The sequence below is a fragment of the Meleagris gallopavo genome, chromosome 30 (genome assembly GCF_000146605.3).
Source record: "Meleagris gallopavo isolate NT-WF06-2002-E0010 breed Aviagen turkey brand Nicholas breeding stock chromosome 30, Turkey_5.1, whole genome shotgun sequence".
Taxonomy (NCBI): domain Eukaryota; kingdom Metazoa; phylum Chordata; class Aves; order Galliformes; family Phasianidae; genus Meleagris; species Meleagris gallopavo.
In genome coordinates this window covers 3,991,504-4,006,031 of record NC_015040.2, presented here as the reverse complement: position 1 = coordinate 4,006,031, position 14,528 = coordinate 3,991,504, and the positions used below count along the sequence as shown (strand labels likewise).

The 14,528-nt window shown below is 38.6% G+C and overlaps 1 protein-coding gene across 1 annotated transcript in view; it reads right to left on the bottom strand.

The window, feature by feature from the left end:
* Positions 1-14,129, bottom strand: part of EPS15L1 (epidermal growth factor receptor pathway substrate 15 like 1) — a 35,318-nt gene extending 21,189 nt beyond the window's left edge. The window contains exons 1-20 of the mRNA XM_031557092.1: positions 14,031-14,129; positions 12,481-12,522; positions 12,210-12,299; positions 11,803-11,850; positions 11,006-11,101; positions 10,555-10,617; positions 9,609-9,734; positions 8,045-8,104; positions 7,471-7,707; positions 6,800-6,957; positions 6,185-6,341; positions 5,403-5,465; positions 3,949-4,034; positions 3,489-3,561; positions 2,804-2,965; positions 1,804-2,001; positions 1,277-1,441; positions 858-984; positions 687-737; positions 135-271 (exon numbers count right to left, since the gene is read on the bottom strand). Of these exons, the coding sequence (XP_031412952.1) occupies positions 135-271; positions 687-737; positions 858-984; positions 1,277-1,441; positions 1,804-2,001; positions 2,804-2,965; positions 3,489-3,561; positions 3,949-4,034; positions 5,403-5,465; positions 6,185-6,341; positions 6,800-6,957; positions 7,471-7,707; positions 8,045-8,104; positions 9,609-9,734; positions 10,555-10,617; positions 11,006-11,101; positions 11,803-11,850; positions 12,210-12,299; positions 12,481-12,522; positions 14,031-14,129 (2,238 nt within the window). The remainder of the gene's footprint in view (positions 1-134; positions 272-686; positions 738-857; positions 985-1,276; positions 1,442-1,803; positions 2,002-2,803; positions 2,966-3,488; positions 3,562-3,948; positions 4,035-5,402; positions 5,466-6,184; positions 6,342-6,799; positions 6,958-7,470; positions 7,708-8,044; positions 8,105-9,608; positions 9,735-10,554; positions 10,618-11,005; positions 11,102-11,802; positions 11,851-12,209; positions 12,300-12,480; positions 12,523-14,030) is intronic.
* Positions 14,130-14,528: the final 399 nt, after the last annotated feature.

The window sequence follows — 14,528 nt, the reverse complement described above, 5'->3', positions numbered from 1 at the left end:
ACATTCAAGTGAAAAGCATATCACACAAATACAATCAGTATTAGTTCCTAGGGCAAAATAAGAAATTACACTCGGAAGCATTCAGAAAAGCAAACTACTGTGATTAAATTAAGTATAAAGTATAAATCACTGACCTTTGAGGGTAAAGTGGAGGGCTTTGTGAACGGATCTGATGTGAACGGGTCACTCTTCACCTGTTTCTTGAAGAAATCCTCAGGGGCAGAACTACGAAACGGATCACTTTCCTTAAATGGATCACCTCCAAAAGGATCTAGAAGGAGTATTAAAAGGTAAATAGAATGTAGCACCTAGTGGTTAGAACAAGGAGTGTCAATAATGAACCATTTTTCATTCGACCTCATACTCACTGATTTTTTTTTTTACTAGAAAACAAACGAAACAGCCACCAACAAAAACAAACAAAAAAACACATGGCAAACCAACAAACTTCCAGATACTCTCTGTTCTGGGTATTAAGTTGCAACAAGTACACATTTTCGGTGAATATCTGACAAGGTTACAGACTTCACTCAATGAAAAGTTAACGGTGTATGTAATGCACTGATCTTGTTTGCACTGACTGCCAAGTTTCTAAGTTCCCACATGCAAACCAAAAGCCAGATCCATCTTTGTGTTTGGCTACAAATTGTCTCATTCATCTGTCCTGTCATGGTAAGGGCTATTACCTGCTGGAGCAGGTGGCTGCTCTGCAAAAGGATCATGCTGGAATGGGTCACCTATGCAGGACAGAAAAATCATTTGTTTTATCCACTATTTAGCAAGATGATAAACGTTTGAAAATATCATTTACTCAACAGTTGGTCTTCAAGGTCTCAGGTAAGCCATTGGTCACTTACTGCCTTTGAAAGGGTCTGCTCCCTTAAATGGATCAGATTTGAAAGGATCCTCTGACTGGAATGGGTCTGTATGCAATTCTTGCGTGTTATTGGTGAACATCAAAGCTTTACTCTTAAATGGATCATCCTAAGAATTCAGAAAACAAAATACTGACTTAAAGGAAACACAGTAAATGATTTAATTAGTGCTGGAACTCTCTTAGCAGAAGAGAAATACTAATGCATTCTGGAAAGTAAACTTACTTTTTTTTAACTGAACTATGTAATGTATATATTATATATATTTGGAGATAAGAAATACATAATTAAGGGGAAGTTTGTAGCAAGAGAAGTTGCTTAATGATTTCAAGATTAGGTGTAAATAACAGATCTTAATTATTGCAAAACACTCCAAATAACATTATAATTTTTTTTCTTACCATTGCTCCATAATTGCTTCTTTCTGTCTGCCCAAGGCCTTCACTTATGTCTGCTAAATTTGTCAGGCTACCACCATTAACCCCATTGAGAGCTTCATTATATTCTTCTATACTCTTACTGACTTCTTGATGGCTCTCTTGAAGTTGAGAAAGTTTACTTCTTGCCTAAGTAGTGAAAAATTATTTGGTATGTTAATCTTTCAATAACACTGTCATCCTCACAAAACCGAAGGGTGCAGCTACTACTGAACTGGTTACTTCAGAGACCCAGTAAGAAGACAATCCTTTCACCCATGGTTAAACATGGTTGCAAGACAGTTGCTTCCCCCTTCCTACCCACAACTCCCTCAGGAGTTAAACTTCTTCTGACTCAGACTGGGAATTTGACCCACTGAGCAACAATCAGAAAGGCTTATTTCATGCACCACGATTTCTTCTCTTCTGTAAAGACATCTTTCTGGTTGATGTCCAACTTCAAGCACTTCAAAGGAGGAAAAAAATGATGCCATGCAAACTACAGTGAATACCTGGTTTATTTCTTCCTGTGTTGATTTTAAAGACTTGATTATCGTTTCAAGCTGCACTTTTCCAGCCTGGATACTCTGCTCTAACTGCGTCTCTTCTTGCTGCAGGCGATTCAGCTCTGCTTTTGCTCTATTAAGATCATCTTCCTGTGATTTTAAATCTGATTCCTGAGATTGAATCTGCATTTTCAGTGATGAAATCTGAAACAAAACATTATAAAAATCAAAGAGAAATTTGAAGTAAATGTACCTCAATGCATTATGAATTTATAAAAAATATCAAGCTGTAAAGCAACTTACCAAGTGTTACAGAAGATAAAAATCATAAGCTGCAGAACTGCATGCTTTTTACATTACACAGAATTTTCAGTATAAGCAAGCAGAATATTCTATAAAACCAACAACTACTAACATCTTAAATGACATAAATACTACACTAATTGTAAAAGTGATTAAAGATTGTTTCTTAAGTGGTTATCCTGTAGCTTTCAGAACTTAGTGCTTTTTCCACTGAAATATTTATCAAGTATTACAAAGCTGATTTTTTGACTCTGGTAGACTTAAATTCATACAGCTGCATAAGGCTCTCCTTAAACACTTTCTTGCATTATACACCAAGTTTCTGATCTCCCTGAAAACCTACCTTTAAATCAAAATACTGATGTGAGTTTCACAGATAAAAATATGCACTACTGTCCTTGATGGGTCAGGAATAATGCTTCTAACTGTTCTAGTGGGCTGAATATTTCATATATTCAAAGAACAATAACAATTTTCATAGGGACGAACTTCTGTAGATCATCTGATGGAATGCCACATTTATAACTGTTATGAAAGTTGTGTAAGTTAACAAAATCCTTTTCGGATCTCTGTATTTGTGAGGAAATTGCTATTTATGGGTGAAAAATTACAGACAGCAAAAGCTTGTTTATGAAATGAATGCAACTTCCTTCAACAAAAGACACAATATACTTGAGGACCTCTAGCATAAACATACACTCACCACCTGTGTTTCCTCCTGGCATTTCTGCCTTACATCATTCAGCATATCCTTCAGTTTGGCTTTCTGTTGGTCCATTTCATCCAGGCGATCTTGGGCATCTTGTTTCTGAGCCTCAAGCTCTTGCAAGTTACTTGTCTCCCTGTCTAAATCATTTTGCAGTTCCTGAGGAAAATCACACCGTTTGTAACTCACATTCAGCTCATGCCTTATGAGGACGATCAATCACAGAGAAAAAGGCTGGCACACTCCACAGGATTTTCTATGTCATACAGATTATTTCCTGTGCACACACACTTTCTTTCAGCAGGAATTTGCACATATTGTACAAATCAGTGCCCACAAGAAAGAAAGAACTGTGATGCAGAACACATGTAATTGAGTTACCTTCACTATGAAAAACAATACTCTCCGAACAACGATTTCCTAAATTACAGTGTCAGTCAAACACTAATTAAGACATTTCAAACCATTCATGCGTCATTATCTACTTATATTAACCAGCATCAGAATAAAACTTTTCTGATGGAGAAAAGGAAACTAAAGACCTTTCTGTAAGTTAGAGAAAATCCCACACAAGGAGGAGACTTGTCCAGAAACCACATAAGGAAAGACAGAGGAAAGAAGGCTTCTCACTATATTATTTTAGATTACAAAAATCAGTTATTATAAGCAGAGGAGTTTTTACCTGAACTTCATTTGTTTTCTGCCTAATTGAGTCTTCCTTTTCCCTAATGTCCTGCTCCAGAGAATATTTTTCTCTGTAAAATAAACAAGCAAATGTTTCCATGATTAGTTAAATAATACAACACACATGCAAGAACCAACTAAACATTATTCTGGAAACAGCAAACAAACAAAAATGCCTGTCCTCATTCTGATATCTTCTTTGAGGAAGTAATGGCACATTTCAATTATTCTTCAAAAAAATACAACCTATTATTGACCTTCTGCAGTCACCTGGAAGACTCCAGGCTGACTTTACAAAACTGGCTAACTGGATGGAACAACTGGAGGGTCATTACCAACCTCAGTGACAAGCAGTAACAAACAGATTAAAAGAAAATAATTGTAAATGACAAATCAGCACTATAATCTCAATTGGTTTTCTTACTTGTAGATTTACATCAATGGCCCACAAGTATTACCTCTGCAGCTGTGCAATCTCTTGACTAATATCATCTAGTTCCTTCACCCCTGTAAATTCTCCTGATCCAACAGAACTTGAACTATCCTGTTGGAAACAAAACAGCCTATTAGAACGCAGCTGTGACAGATCTTCCTTACAAAGGCTGAAGACAAAGGTGGGACACAATTCTCTTGATGTGAAAAGTAAAAATATTACACAACAACCACTGAGTGCCATACAATCCTTGTGAGACAGGAGAATTTCCTCCATGCTCATACAACAGATGGGACAGCAGTTACAGAACATGCACAATGTCAACAAATAAATTGCAGGCAATGGTAAAATTTAAATTCAGAAACTAAAAGTGCACTTCTGCAACATTCTATAGCAAAGCTTCCAGGGAACTCAGAGAAATTAATGATATTTCAGTGCTCCTGATCCCTGCCCAAACTGATAGTTTCTGAAATTACACCTAATTTATTGAGAGCTGCAGTGTGGGTCATTTCTACAGCCATTCAGATGTAGGTTAGGGAAGACACAAGGCACCTCCCTTTAGGCAAAAAATAAAGAAAAAAAAAGTAATTGGTACAAAATCAGAAGACCTTCCATATTTAAACAGCATTTTAAAAAGAAGAAAGTGCAGTTTGCTTACTTCGTTCACCCTGAGATTGCTGCGATAACCATAGAAAGTTTGACTTTATTGAATACAATAAAATCAACACAACCAACAAACTCCAAATAGCAGAGTGAAATGGGACATTTTTAACAGAAACAACAGGTGAACATCCAGTTTAAATCAGTTAAGTAATAATTTATGGATGAGTGCTTCTTTTGTTAGTATGCCATCAGGTAACCACAAATAAGAACAACTATAACCCAGACAATTCTTCAAGCCAGCAATCAAAAGCTTCCAGTATTTTCCTCTTATTATTATTTAGAATAGGTACGGATTTGCACAGTGACCTGTACAGTGTGCTGTACAGGATCATAGTAAGATGTTATCCAATTTGATTAGGAACCAAGGCAAAATGAACTGCTACAGTAGGTAGGACAACACAGTTCAACGTTTCACAGGAACAGAAAACTCCTCTATTCCATTCACAGTAACACACAGTTACATCGAGGGAAAGCTGCAGCAGCTAAAATAAAAAGAACTGAAAATGATGGGAAGCTGAAAGATCTTGCACCAATGTATATTTATTGCCCACAGCTTCAGAGAATTAGTAGTTGAGTAAGAAATGGGCCAACACTGAGCTGCCTGCCAATGAACCTCTCGACAGACCAATGAATTTGAAACTGTTGAAGAGAGATTTTGCCAACAATCAACCCTGGTAACTTCACACTATCACAAAATTTTCATCATGCAAAGAGCAAGAATCAAAGACAAATGCAAAGAGAGAGGAGAAGGTATAGAAAAAACTCTGAGTTCTACGTAGGGTGCACAAACAATTTTGCAACGTTACAATTACTCACACGACGCATTTCTGTTAGTGCTGAGATTTCAGTTCCTACAGGAGTCAAGTAACCTGACAGAGTCTATAGGAAAAGGATACAGGAAAAAACTTAAAAGGACTAGAGCAATGGCCACAACAGAAATATATTTAGAGACTCAAAAGCTGGTTAGGAAAGGTAGAAAAGTAAAGGAAAATGCTGCTTAATTTACAGAAAAAGTGAACATATAGACATGCCAAAAGTGTTCCTTAATAAGTTTCAGAAACACAGTGACATGCTATTAAGAAGAGGAACAAATAAGATTCAGTGTAAGATCCAATGCTATCATGATCAATAATATGTTACTAACAGTGATGGATATAGGACTACAGACTGCTATGCTACAAAGAAAAGCCAACCACCAATTCCCAGATGCTCGTTACCCTCCAGATTCCCATTAGAATTTCACATTTTCATGGGAGGAATTTGGTCCTGGCCACAACCAGAGATGGACAACTAAAAGTCTTTCAACACTTCCTAAGGAAGCTTTTTTTTTAAAAAAACAACTACTTTGTGACAAAGGAGTATTTTTCTAGTTCAGCTTTTCTCAGTTATTAATGAAATGTATTACTGCAGTACTGCCTTGTGCTGTCAAACATGTATGTCTATTTTGAAATGCAAAAGGAAACATCACTAAGATGAGGAAAAAAAAGCCATTCTTTACCATCACATTGCAAAACATAAACATTATGAAATTAATACTCGTGGACCACTTCAATCAAGGCACATAAGCTCTGTGTATCTACAAATAATCCATCACTTACCTGTATGGGCGTAGTCCTCTCTGTGGGAGGGATCATATCTGGGGACAACACTTGTGGAGGATCGATCCCTTTACTGACCTTCTGTTGAATGAGATACATTGCTAGTGCAAACTGATCTTTGCTTAGTTTTCCTATCTGTCTTGTATCTGCCAAAGCCCTGGTAAAAAATAGATCATACTTATAAACAAGGAAACTACTCCTCTTTACCAAAAAATCTGAAATTAAAAAAACATACGTAATTTTCTTTTGATTCAGCCCCATCACAGCTTGCTTATTCCAGTGAAAAAGCTCCACAGAGCAGTTTCTATTAGACATACTGGACTGAATAGAAGAGCATTACGCTGACAAAAAACTTCAGAACGCTAGAACTGCAAAAAACAGTCACAGTTCAGTCTGATCTACACCCCTCTCCCAGGAGAGCCCAGTGAGAATTTATTTCTCTCTTGATTTTCCATATAGCCCACGTCATAATTCTGCAACAGGACAAGCAAATGAGGTTGATGGCTTTTTTTTTTTTTTTTAAATTGTTTTAGTGTTAAGATTACAATTCTGAATGGATAAACTGCCTTCCCAGATCAGTGAGGTGCAAAAATATAGCTACTAGAGAATTCTTACCATATATGTGCTAGAAGATTCTGAGACAGACCTGAATGCATAAAAATGTCCTTTACTTCTTGGCCACTCACAAAACCATCCATATCTGTGTCTGTTTTTAAGAAAATGTCGTCGTATCGCACCTTCTCAGACATTGGTACGACCCAATTCACAGATGGCTGTAAACAAAAAAGTTTCAGATTTCAGTAAAAAGGCTGAAAGAGTCAAAAGACAGTGAGAGCAGTGCACACAGCGCTCTTCAGCATCACAAGTGCACAAACTAATCTGATTGGCAAACAATTACTTCCCTTTTCCCATGAATCTTTCAGCTGAATAGCTACCTGAATTAATAAATACTAATAAAGAGCTATTCATCAGCTGAAAAATGCTAATCCTTTGGAAATACAGATCCAACTACCTTCACACAGGAATTTTAGAAGGCAGATTAATTATTCTTATTTTTTTAATTAAAGAAAACCTTTCTATGGAAAGTGAAAATTCTCCATTAAGATTTGCTACACCTCACGTTCACATGCCTAAAATTCACATGCTCTTCTTCCATTCGCTGGTCATTTTCTCCACTCAAAAAACCTTATATTTTAAGAATGCTTACACAAGGAAGCAATGCCCCTCTTCTTTCCCTCCCCCCCTTCAGTTTACTGATATGGAAGAAAAAAAAAGACAAATCACACCTGTGTTTGTTTGATGCTGTGCTTGGGAGACAAACTCCCTGTGCTGTTCAGACTGTTTACACTACCATGAGATGGCGTGGAACGCAGGCTGTCTTTTGGAGGAGGACTTGCAGGGAGAACAGGAACTGCACCAGGGAAGACAGGTGTCTTCTTTCTTTTAGAAGGTGGTATGAGGGAAGGGGGTAACAGTGAAGGAACTGGCTCTTTCTCGAGAGCTCTATAAACCAAATGCATTGCCTGCAAAGGCAAAGAGGTCAGATATAATGTTAACAATGAAAAAAAAAAAAGCAATGAGATTTTCCAGTATCAGCAGTTTATATATTAGTAAAACAAAGGCAGTAAGATTAAAGAGAGAGACGAGCCAGAGAAGAACATGATTTTGAATGTTATTATAAAAATGTTAATCTTGATGACATAGGCAAGAGTTGGAAAGGATTGAGAAAGACCATAACTGCAGGCGAATGATTTAGATCATGAAACAGAACGCAGCAGAGAAAAGCTGCAACACTCAGGGAACAGCAGAGTGATTTGCTCTAACAGATGCACTATGAATTGAAGATATAAAGCAACCTACCACAGCGAATTCATCTTTGTCCAAGTGACCATCTTTATCAATATCACTGAGATCCCAGACCTACAGCATTTATGATAAAAACAAGTTACATTCTGTGCCTTGATATTAGCTGTCACCATATTAAGCATGCCTTCTAACAGCTTCTAGCACATTTTGGTGAAAACAGCATTATATTAGATCTAGCTGTGATTCTCTTGTGAAACAGACTGGTTTAGACTTTCTGGCAACGTCAATCAAATATTTTGTGGAAACATTGGCTCTAATAAATCCTGCACATAAGAGATGTATGTTTTTCATCCTCCTGTGTTGCAATTAAAGATTCATCAAACTAACTACAAACATCCAGGGATGTTTTTGTGATTCCCCAGATGGTGTATGCTAACATATCATCCCAGTCTGCTTTGTAAGAAAGTTAAGACATTTTAGAAAAGTCAATACTTTTAATTTGCATTTCACTTCAAAACATCCATTTTCCATTTCAGTCAAAAAATATGTCCAGCCCCCAGAATTTTCTGTAAGAGAATGTAAGCATCTGTCAACTTTATTTCATTATTATGTCAAGTACAGGCAATACCTTACATAGAAAGGTGCAAAATGCTGAGTGTTCTAACACCTGGCCATCACTGGATACTGCCCAACCAACTATTCTGAGTGTACAGATTGCCAGACTGAGGCTCAACCATCTGACCTCCACTCCAGGCTTTTTCACTGTGTGTCCACACAAATTTAGGACACTCGATTTACGCCCCTTGCCCATTTAGCCACTCTCCTGTCCCATGTACAGACTCCTCTGGAACACAAGTAAGCTTCCTGCATTTCTGTCACTAAAGTAACACAATCAAATCTGAAGACTTCCAAGATTGCTTCACAATATTCAAGTGTGGAATTAAAACAAAGCATACTCAGATTTTATAGACAATATATTGAGTTCTTCCTGAAGACATTGGAGTATATGATAATGCAGATTCAGCTCTTACACACAGTGTATGAATTCTCCATCGTATCAACATGCAAAGAGAAGTTGAAAAACACTTTGAGGTCTGTTGCTTTTGCAAATACAGAATGGATGCACTGAACTCAGAACTATTTAAAATACATTGAAAAAATACTTGGCAATTTCACAGTTACAATGAACTAAGATGCTGCAAAGTGCTCTCTTGTACAAACAGTAGACAGATTTAATGGTATGGCTAACAACTTGCATTTGGAAAAGTGACAGAACAGTGGAATTCAATGTTATAAAAGCTATTAGGGTTTAGGAGAAAGCGATTTGTTGTTGTTTTTTTTTTCTCATTTGTTTGTATTCAATAAAACCACAGTCAAAATTTCTACCTCTTAAAACGAACAGGGAGATAATGGAACCAATCTACTCTGGGGCCCAAATTACTATTATTGCTGTAAATGGATGACTTCAGACACTATTTAACATTCTTACTTTTTAGCATGCACTTGATGTAAAATCCAGCTAAAAGCCCATTTATGTTGGTAAATTACACTTTAATATTAAACACTGCAGGTAAGAGAAGCTAAATAGAGAATAGCTAAATCTAAACAGCATACTTACCCTTCCTAGGATATCAAGAGGTAGCTTTGAATTCATCAGAACTGGTTTTACTTTGTCTCCTGAAAGTAAACCATTTACTGGCAAAAGGCTTTCAAAAATACCATCAAACTTTGCTTTTTCTTCCACCTAGTTGGTAAGAAATAGCCTGAATAAGTAAAAAAGTGTGCCTGCGTGAGTGTTGAAAATGAGATCTTGCAAGAAATTAAGACTGGACAGTAAAGCGTTCATCCTAAATTTCCAAGCTTTCTCGCAAGTGCTGCCCTGATGTAGGAGCTTAGTTTCAAGGCCAAGGTTGTGATATCTAAGAGATTTTAGCACGCAGTGTAGAAAATACGTTTCTACAGTGTTCTGAAAGGACAACAAATTCTGATTACAACACTCCTGACAAGATTTTAAACCAACTAAGAACTGTTTGTTCCAAAAGATCAGCTTCCCACTTAATGATACAACATATAAGTGAAAGAACACATTAGAAGCCATTTTGGAAAACATTTGCAACTGCAAAGCAAGTAAACACAAATATTCCAGTGCTTCTATCAGAAGCTACTTTATTCCAATGACGTATGTTGTGTATTATCACTAAATACTACGTGAACTCGAGCTTTAAATTAATTCTTCAGGATGAATTTGCTGAAATGCTTCACTGTTCTCAGTGGGGTTCCTTATACAAGCATCAAAGTGCCTACTATTAGGATTCTGGAAGAAATCCAGGCAGAAGATTAAAATTCACTGTGTCTTAAAACATCATACCCGGGATCATCACAGGCTTGTTTAATGCTTAATTCAACTGTAAGTTCAATATTCTTTACCACACACAAGTCTGCCATCAGTAAGGAAGGACTTTTGAAACGGGAAATATATTTGATATCAAATTCTCTCACTGGGAACACTAGAGACAAGGAAAACATTTAAAGAATGAATGGAATGTGTTGTCTTTTACACTTACCCTAACAGCCCAGTGAGTCTCTGTTGAAGGCGGCGTGATCAGCAAGGGACTGCTGGTGTCATGCTAAAATGAAAGTTTTACTTTTATTTATACACACACACACACACACAGAAAGAGGAGAAGCTGTAGTCATGCCCATTATTATCCACTGTTGTTGACACAGTTCAAAATTCATCTCCCTCCTCCCCATAAAAATAGGTTTTAGCCACATCAGCTTAAAAGCACTGAACGAGCTGACTGCAGTTACACTTGCACTGACTTTGCAGCCCAGGATGGGGCTGGAACTACACAGGAAGACAGGACAGAGGCAGATGCGACTGTGAAACAGTTTGATGGCAACCTGAAGTCTGAAAACCACGACTTTTATAAAACAGATTATTTATAAAACTATTTCAGCTGAAGCTTTACTTCTCATGCAATATATACAAGCATTCAGGTATGCATTACTTACAAATTTAGGAGGTGGCACAGTCAAGTTCAGGCTGCTCAGGTTAACCTCATGGCCGTTCTGTGCGCATGCTACGAGGCGCAATGCCACATAGAAGCCCTACAAACAATAGTGCTTTCTATTAAAATAAGCAGGCAGTTTAACTCACCAGCTCCAATAATCCATTCAGGGTTTTAGCAGCAGTGGACGCATGACCCCAAGTAAAGCACAGAAACAACAGATGTACAGCCCCATGCGGTGACTGCACTGCAGCAATACCTCACTGCTTTCAGAAAAGATTCAGGAAAGACTTTGTAGTGACATGGAACAAGGAGTAAAAAAACTTCAAAGCTAGTTTTTAAGGGCTGTCTCATAACTATTTTTAACTTTTTTTTCTTAAGAATTGATAACATTCAGAAAGCAAACCAACAATGCTCCACATGTACACATAACTAGAGCATGTGTTACTCCAAGTCATTCAAATAATGCCAGTTATCTTTTTCAGTACAGGAACGATTTTTAAAACAGATCCTGAAACTACAGCTTGTATTTTTTACTTTCAGTGACTGTGTGTCTACGTATCACACACTGATTATTGAGAAAACAAGAGGAGCAGAAAACAAGAACTTCTCCAGCAGCCTCACTGAGTAACATACTTGAACATCAGCAGCACCAAAAAACAAAAAAATCATCTTGTAAATGAAAATTTAGAGGGGGGAAAAAAAAAGCTGAGGGCAACTACTGTGGATATCAGGGTTTTCTGGAATCAAGGCTCCACTGTAGAAGGTAATGTAAGAGCTTACCAGGTACATTTTATTTACCTGTTTATCCAAGTACCCTTTACCTTCTGGATCAGCCAAATCCCATATCTGTGGAGATACAAAATAAAAAGCCACTGAAACTTTAAAATAAAATTTAACTCAACAATTCATACCATACACCTTTTCAAACTGTTAATTGCAACTGCCAAGTTATGAAATACTGTTCTATTTAGCTCTCAAGTTAACAACAAAAATGTGACATTAGGGACAAGTTTTCCTCACAGATCCCTGCAAAGCCCAGAACAAGACCCTGAAGTTCTCAACAACCTGTGGTTAACCTGGAGGTCAAAGGATCCGATTCACACTCCATCTCACCTGCTTTCACTAACCCTTCTGCTCAGTCTTAGCTGCAGCGAAACAAACGCACAGATAATTACTGCAAAAATTGCCTCGTTCCTCCACCTTACCTTTCCAAGGATAATATCAGACAGACCAGACTTCTTAAGAAACAGCGCAGCTTCGCTTGCCCCAACTCTCCCCGTGTATGTTGGATCTACCTGAAAGACAGAAGTTTGCATTCAACTGAAGGATGCCATGAGAGCAGAGACGAGAAATGAAATGTCTTATTCGTGCTTCTGTAACAATTCAGATGGCTACCACTCAGTGGAAAGGATTTATAGAAGTTTAGCATGGGAGAGAGGGGAAGGAAACTGTGCTTCAATCTCCTTAAAAACTTACCTGTTTGTAATAAGTTTCGTACAGTGGAATCCCAGCAGAAAACTGAAAAACAAGAGGGATGATAAGAAAATAATGAACTGCAATCAAAGATCGCCTGCATTTAGTGACCACAAGAAAAATAAAAAGCACATTCTACCCTGTGAGTATTTTTATCAAAAAATGCGTATTTTTAAAGAGCTTAGGAAAAAAATGAGCACCAGGGTTTATTACCAAACGTCAGAATTCCCTGGCAATGTTGTTTGAAGACTTCAGCTTGGTGTTAGCACTGCATTACACAAAAGCAGCAAACACAAAGCCGTGTTCTTGGTGTACTAACAGGGCAGACTCCTCCCCCAGAGCTTCCAAGGAAATGAGAACTGAAATTCCTAAAGAGGAGGAGCCCCAAACACATCTCCTACAACAGAGACACAAGTCCTAGCTGAGCAGCAGTTACACCTCCACTGTTCTCCAGCATTGCTACCAACAGCAAAAATACTACAATCCAACCACCGTCTGAAGCAAGTCACCCCTTATGGCAGCCAAAGGCCTTTAAACACAAACAACAAAACAAGCAATTAAAAAGTTAATGACTGAGATGCAGGGATGTTGAAACATCCCCAAGTGCGCTTGGGGCGATCGCTCTCCACCTGCAGGACATCACTCAGACCCAACAAAGGATTCCTTCATTCGCTGTCACCTCCCAGCCTCCACCTTCCTCCTGGTCACCCAAGCAGGCTTCTGGATGTTCTGCCCACACCGAGAAGGGAGAGAGAAATAGCAGAAAAGCAAAGGAAGACCGATGAGGAGGAGGAAACTTCATGTTATACAGATAATCTTCCTATATAGAATCAAAGAATCACAAGGCTGGAAACGACCTATAAGATCATCTAGTTCAACCGTCTTCTCATTACCACTGCCACCACAGGCTACTAAACCAGATCTCGCAGCTCCTCACACGTTTAAAGTAAACAGGGCAAATCTTAATTTAAGGAGCTATCCAATATAACTAACCCTTATTCGTTAAAAGCGGACGCTGAGCTCTCTGAACGCCAATTATTCCACTGGGCTAGCACAATTTTCAGAACTTTCTTAAACATCTTAAATGTTCTCCATTTAAACCCATCAGCGAAAGAAGCCCTGCATTCTGCACACCACCAGATGCCCCTGCTCTTCCAGGAGCAGGACAAGAAGAAAGCTGTGGCCATAACTCATAAGCCTGACTCATCCTTTTGCAAAACGAACAGCATGGATAAGCGTTGTGTTCCTGTCCAGAGTAGGAAACGCATCATTCAAAGATGAGGAAATAGGAAACAGTCTGTCCAGCTCTGAATAAAACATGGTATGCTTTAGCCAACTACACCCAACCCGACACCTCCCACTTCTTGGGAGCCCAGAGCAGCCACAGCCAGCTACAAGCTCCTCCAACCGATTTGGCAAACATCCTAGAGAACTGGATTCATCCCAGATAGAGCAAACCACGCCGGCAGCAGCATGGAGCGATCTCAGCCCATCACCAGACATTCTTCCCATCGCCATTTGATACTGTCAGCCGTGACATACAGCTGACTTACCTGACAGAGGAGGCAGGAATCCAGGGTGATGTGCTTAAAGCTGAGAGGTTTCGCGCACAGCACTGTGAATGCACCCAAGTGCTGCTGGAAGCACTTCATCGCTCCGCTCTCTCCTTGCACAATTTTACAGAGATTAAGCCTTTCTGACCGATTTACCCAAATGACTGCATCGTTGTGATGAAGCAGCCCAGACAAAATGGGCTCAAGTAATAAAAATAGCATAGCTGCATATCTACCCATCACACTACGCAGCACACGCTCATCTCTATTCCCTTAACGCAGACCTGAGAAAAAGGCAGCAGTAAGCTGCTGCCATCAGAACAATTACCAAACTAATTAGTTTAGCAGTATTAGTAAACTAATACTAAACCAGTTCCTAGCAGCCCTCTTTGCTGAGGTCACATCAGGGCCACAGAGGGCAGTGCATCAGATGAGCCATTTGCTTTGTGCCCTCCTGTTTCACAACTTTCTTCTGGCTGCTCTCATCACATCACACGG